Consider the following 6,000-nt stretch of genomic DNA (forward strand, 5'->3'; position numbering starts at 1 on the left):
TAATAGACAGGTATACCTTAAGTGAAAAGTATTTCTCGTGTGTAATTATTCTTTTAGGTTTTAGTTAATACTTAACGAATACCTATGTCTCACCTCAGAAAACTGAACTTCTAAAGCAGGACGAAGTGTTTGACTTTTTTCCTGTACTAGCTGAAGAAAAGGTCCGTTCCCCAGTTCTTACGTGGAACATTCACGCACGTACACAACAAGGGATCAGATGGACAGTTTAGATATAATCTTTGTTCAGTATTTTTTTTAATACTTGTCTTCAGCAAACGCTATAGTAAGTTTAAAAGACACAATGCACGAAAGCACATTCCATTTTAACTGTACGTTGCAACACTTATCAATACACACAACTCTCTCTATGTACGTTCTGGTTTTGGTTATAGGAAAGAACTACAAGGAGCGACTCATTTTCCTGATTTCCGGTTGTGAAGTCAGATCCTTTGTGCAAGCAAAGCGCATGCGTATACAAAACCAGGACGTAGTCTCAGCTTTCTCAACTTTATATTGGTGGTGATATCACACATATAAAACAAGTTTATTGCATAGTTGCAAACAACTACTACGTGGAATAACCAGAGGAAAAGAAAAAAAAGTTAAGAGAGAGATACGTTGATGTATAAAGAAAACTTGCTCTTCAAGAAATGAAACTGGTACTAACTTTCATTGCAATTACTCTTTAATAGATACTTATAAGTTATACAAATTCAGTTGTAAAATAACATTTATCTTAAATATGTTAAAGCGATTGCAAACGTTTTACTTTATTCTGAAAATAACAAAATATCGTAACATAAAACTGAACAAATTTTCAAGTAAAATTTCAGTAAAAAAGAAACATTAATGAATTTTAAAAGATTATCGTTAGCTGATTGCAATAAACTTTCCATGTTTCAAAGCTAAAAGGATTTTTAATGAATATTAATATTAGCGATTGAACATTGCAATGTACGTTTTAAACATATTACATTTGAACTAGTACCTCCTGTTCTCCCCTGACTACCTATCAATATGAATTATGATAAACGTTTAATGTACCAGGCTGTATGATCGAAATTATCCATTTCTTGTTCTCTATACAAAGAAAGAGATAAAAAAGAAATATAAAAGGTTAGTTGCTATTGATCATGATCGCTCTATCCAAATAAACAGTGGACGAGTAAAAATATCTAAGAGGAACTTATAGAGTTTACCACCGAGAACTAACGGACAGATAATATTAAAAGACACGGGGCTTATTTAAAAAGGAGAGAGGCATCGCAAGACATACTATTATGGGAATGGGACTTTTAGCAGGGGGGAACTGTGGGGACTATTGGTTGGCTCTGGTACACGTGAGGTAATCAAATATGCTTTTAGTGATTCAAAACATTTTTATGACAAAAATGGATCTTTTGGGATATACAAACATAAGGCAGAGGCATGAGCCTACTTAGTCACCCTTCTGTGCACTTCACTGTCATTAAGAGATAATAAAGATAATTCTAAGCGTTCGAAAGTTTTGTTCACAGTGTTCTAAGTTATTTAATACTTTTATGTCACTATAAAGTAGATCTACGGTGTTATATAGTCATTTCATCACACGGTCCACATGATGTTAAAAATTTTAAAAGTGTATTCTAAAAACGTGATACATTTATCAAATATTTGAGATTTTATAAGCAGCTTAATTTGTTATTGTTTTTTTTTAATCTAAAGCCTTTGTAGTATATATAAATTAAAATTAAATTAAATGAGGATATATACTTACCCTTATTGTCTAGCTTACAAAATGCTGTAAGAGGTTGTATGGCAGTTACAATTATAATTAGTCTTTCACCTGCAATATAAAATACGTAGAAATCTGAACATAGAAACTACCAGGATAAGTACATTAGACTGTAGATTGTCTGTATTTTTAAGTTATAAATGTTTTTCAACGAAAAAATGTTAGAGTATTACAATTGTGCCACACTAACAGAAGTTTCATAATTTTATTTCTGTATTTTTTATGAGCCCTTTCATGAGCTACGGAAGTGTGAAATCATAGAGACAATCACTATGATGCTTTTCGTGAAAATTGGGAATTTTCTTAACCTTAGAGCAGTGATATTTTATGTTACACTCGTGATTTCTTTCTCATTTTGTACATATTTTTCAGAGTACCATTTAACTGAGTCTTTTTTTTTTCTTCTAGTTAATGAAATCGAAAAAAGCATTGCTTGTAAACATTTACTCTCCTCTAAATATACGTAGAACTGGGTAACGCAACGCGTAGCAATAAGCTTTCCCAGAATATAATTTCGAGGATTTGCGTCCTGTTGTCACAGAAACGTGCTCCACACTCTAGGGTCATGGATGCGCTGTGAATGTAACGGTTAAATCATATTTGTTTAGTTTTATAAGACTAATCCAAAAGTTAGCACAGGATCTTGTTGACCAGTTGCCTTCCTTCTAGTCATGGAGTTAAAACTTCAAAATATGGAATTGTTAAACTCAGGTAGTCTTTGTGTAGTTTATTAGTGAAAATTAAAAACAAATAAACGTACGTCTTTTAGAGTAAACCTTGACAACTTATCTCACATTTGTCGTCATGATGTTTGTTTGGTTGGTTTGTTTTGAATTTCGCACAAAGCTACTCGAGGGCTATTTGTGCTAACCGTCCCTAATTTAGTAGTGTAAGACTAGAGGGAAGGCAGCTAGTCATCACCACCCACCGCCAGCTCTTGGGCTACTCTTTTACCAACGAATAGTGGGATTGACCGTCACATTATAACGCCCCCACGGCTGGGAGGGCGAGCATGTTTGACGCGACGGGGATGCGAACCCACGACCCTCAGATTACGAGTCGCACGCCTCAACACGCTTGGCCATGCCGGGCCCTCGCCATGATGTATCAGAGATTGTTTCAACTATGTAACGTTCTGTAGCACTTATTTATTTCAGTAGAGATAACTATGGTGTGTCCGCTGAGAGAATATAACCACGGAGGTTTAACCCTGAGCATGACTAGGTGGCTAGGGAGCTCGACTTGCAATCTGTAGGTAATATAACCACGGAGGTTTAACCCTGAGCATGGCTAGATGGTTAGGGAGCTTGACTCGAAATCTATAGGTAATATAAGCACGGAAGTTTAACGCTGAGCATGGCTAGATGGTTAGGGAGCTTGACTCGAAATCTATAGGTAATATAAGCACGGAAGTTTAACGCTGAGCATGACTAGGTGGCTAGGGAGCTCGACTCGCAATCTATAGGTAATATAAGCATGAAAGTTTAACGCTGAGCATGGCGAGGTGGTTAGGGAGGTCGACTCGCAATCTGTAGGTAATATAAACATGGAAGTTTAACCCTGAGCATGGCGAGGTGGTTAGGGAGCTCGACTCGCAATCTGACGGTCGCGGATTCATATACCCGTCCCACTAAACATGCTTGCCTTTCCAGTCGTGGAGGGTATAATAATGTGACGGTAAATTCCACTATTCGTTGGTAAAAGAGAAGCCCAAGAGGTGGCGGTGGGTGGTGATGACTAGCTGCCTTTCACTGCTAAATTAGAGACGACTAACACACATAGCCCTTGTGTAGCTTTGTGCGAAATTAAAGAACAAACCAAACAACCTTATGGCTGAATCACTGTTAGGCATTCTGAGCAGTGTTTTATAAAGATGCTCTTTTCTTTCTTATTACCAGTGAGGCATTAGCCAGTTTCAGAGCTTCACTTTTCTAAATAAAGGTAACTGAGAACCTCCTACCTTTCATTGATTTGAATTTCGTTCAAAGGTACACGAAGGCAATCTGCGCTAGCCATCCCTAATTTAGCAGTGTAAGACTAGAGGGAAGTGACAACTAGTCATCACCACTCACCGCCAACTCTTGGGCTACTCTTTTAACAATGAATTAATGGGATGGAACGTCACGTTATAATGCCCCCACGGCTGAAAGGGTGAACATGTTTGGTGCGACAGGCATTCGAACCCGCGACCCTCAAATTACGAGTCGAATGCCTTAACCACCTGGCCATGCCGGGCGATAAGAGAGACGACAGCTTAAATATATTTAAGCTTTTTAAATATTTTATTATCTTCTTGCTTCCCTTACTATTGCGCGAAAATGTTCGTCTTAATTTATGAGTTATTTAGATTCTAAAGCACGAAGTAATCTTTTTTTTTTTTTTGCTATCAAGTTGTAAATTTATCAGTTATGTAATTTATCACTCTAATACATTATTGATTCTACAGAGTGTTCGGAAAGTCACTGTGCAGTTTTGTAATCATATTTTATTATATTTCAGATTTTGATCCCAATGTGGTTTTAACAACTGAAGAACGTGTCTGGCTCGTCGAACACGTATTCCGAGAAGGTGGTAGATACACAGATGTGGTGCGACAGCGAGTTGCTGAAAAATTCCCAGATACACCTGTTCCACATCACAATGCAGTTCGTAACCTTGTTGATAAGTTTCGGGAAACAGGATCAGCGGATGATGCCAAACACTGTGGAAGGCCAGCAAAGCTATCGGAGGAGAAACTGTTGGATATTTCTGAAAAGCATTTCGAAAGTTAGCTCAGCAGCATGATATTGGTCTTGGAACTGCTCATAAGGCCGTCAGAAAGAAATTAAAACTCTTCCCATACAAAATAATGGTGGTACAAGAACTGGAAGCAACTGATAATGAAAAACGAATACGCTATTGCAGATGGTTTAACCGATTTATCGAATAGAATACAGCTAATGTGTTGGATGTGACCTTTTTCACCGACGAAGCATGGTTCCGTCTCTCGGGTTACGTTAATTCACAAAATTCAAGATTGTGGTCATCCGATAGTCCTCACAGTTTGCACGAAACACCCCTACATGATTTCAAGGTTGCTGTGTGGGTTGAGATTTCCAGACGTCGAATTGTTGGCCCTATTTTCTTTATGAACACAATAAACAGCAAGCGCTATTGTTCGGAGATTCTTCACACTTTCATCGGTCAGATGACAAGTGATGAAATCAATTACTCATGGTTTCAACAGGATGGTGCTACTGCCCACACATCTCACAGATCTATGCGGTTATTAAAGAAATGTTTTGGAGACCGCATTATTTCCAAAGATGTGTGATCCCCACGCTCATCAGATCATAATTCACCAGACTTTTATCCGTGGGGAGCAACAAATTCTGCAGTGTATCGAGATCGTCCGTGCACGCTGGATGACTTGAAAGCAGCGATAACAGCATTCATTCAGTCTATTTCAAGCCAGCAACTGATAGCGGTGTTTAGAAACAAAATAAAAATGATCCAAGCATGTATTGATGCCAAAGGGGGTCACTTTCAAGATTGTTTATAATTGTCATTCATATTTACCTCCTGTATTTTATATTAAAACATGTCTGTTAATAAATATATAAGTGCACAGTGACTTTCCGAACACCCTGTACATAAACGTTACACTATAAATATTTAATTATTATCACAATGTATTAATGCAAATGAATGAAAATAAAGTTATATAAAATTATGTTTAGCCTGTTAAAATGCTGATGTTTTGATTATTTATGCGCAAGAATACACAAATACTATCTTTAAACATTTATCCCTAATTCTGAACTGACTAACAGGAAACCAGTTAGTTAGTCAAAAACGTGCAACCCTGACCCCTGGACTATCATAATATAAACGTCTTTTGTCCTCCAGTAAGGCAGTAGTAAGTCTTCGAATTTACGGTGCTATGATCAGAAGTTCAATTCCCCTCGTTGTATACAGCAAATAGTCTGATATGGCTTTGATATAAGAAAATACACCCACACCGTGACTCTTATAGCTATGGTTTCAATGAGCTGAGCGTACTTTTGTAGGTGACGGAACTGTAACCACGACCTTTCTACGTTACTTCAACTAAGCAATCAGAAGGTCGTTATTCAGGATTCCTCTCTTCATTGACCACTTTAGTGAATCACACTCTGAGTAATGTAGATTTGATATCAGCGATTGCGCTGCATGTCGCCAAATACCATCATTACACACAGTGATCT

At 37.4% G+C, this 6,000-nt stretch overlaps 2 protein-coding genes across 5 annotated transcripts in view; one reads left to right on the forward strand and one right to left on the reverse strand.

The window, feature by feature from the left end:
• LOC143232011 (ATP-binding cassette sub-family A member 7-like) overlaps positions 1-1,952 on the reverse strand; it is a 64,224-nt gene extending 62,272 nt beyond the window's left edge. Inside the window, exon 1 of one of the 2 annotated variants that reach the window (XM_076466978.1) lies at positions 1,757-1,952. The gene's annotated coding sequence lies outside the window, so the exon portion shown is untranslated. Of the gene's footprint in view, positions 1-93; positions 436-1,756 lie in introns of those variants that run through there. The other variant, XM_076466977.1, reaches the window with a different exon arrangement.
• Positions 503-5,563, forward strand: LOC143232012 (uncharacterized). Of its 3 annotated transcripts, none has more exons than XR_013017332.1 (2): positions 503-659; positions 4,274-5,563. XR_013017332.1 is itself a non-coding variant. In XM_076466980.1 (2 exons), exons 1-2 carry the CDS (start codon positions 2,446-2,448, stop codon positions 4,543-4,545), a joined length of 312 nt encoding a protein of 103 aa, XP_076323095.1. In that variant the 5' UTR covers positions 2,296-2,445; the 3' UTR covers positions 4,546-5,514. The 3 variants fall into 3 exon arrangements, 2 of the variants coding, with proteins under 2 accessions (XP_076323095.1, XP_076323096.1); XM_076466980.1 differs by lacking the exon at positions 503-659 and adding an exon at positions 2,296-2,485 and having other exon boundaries at positions 4,274-5,514; XM_076466981.1 differs by lacking the exon at positions 503-659 and adding an exon at positions 2,326-2,356 and having other exon boundaries at positions 4,274-5,514.
• Positions 5,564-6,000: the final 437 nt, after the last annotated feature.

This window comes from Tachypleus tridentatus, chromosome 11, assembly GCF_004210375.1.
Source record: "Tachypleus tridentatus isolate NWPU-2018 chromosome 11, ASM421037v1, whole genome shotgun sequence".
In the NCBI taxonomy this organism is placed as follows: Eukaryota; Metazoa; Arthropoda; class Merostomata; order Xiphosura; family Limulidae; genus Tachypleus; species Tachypleus tridentatus.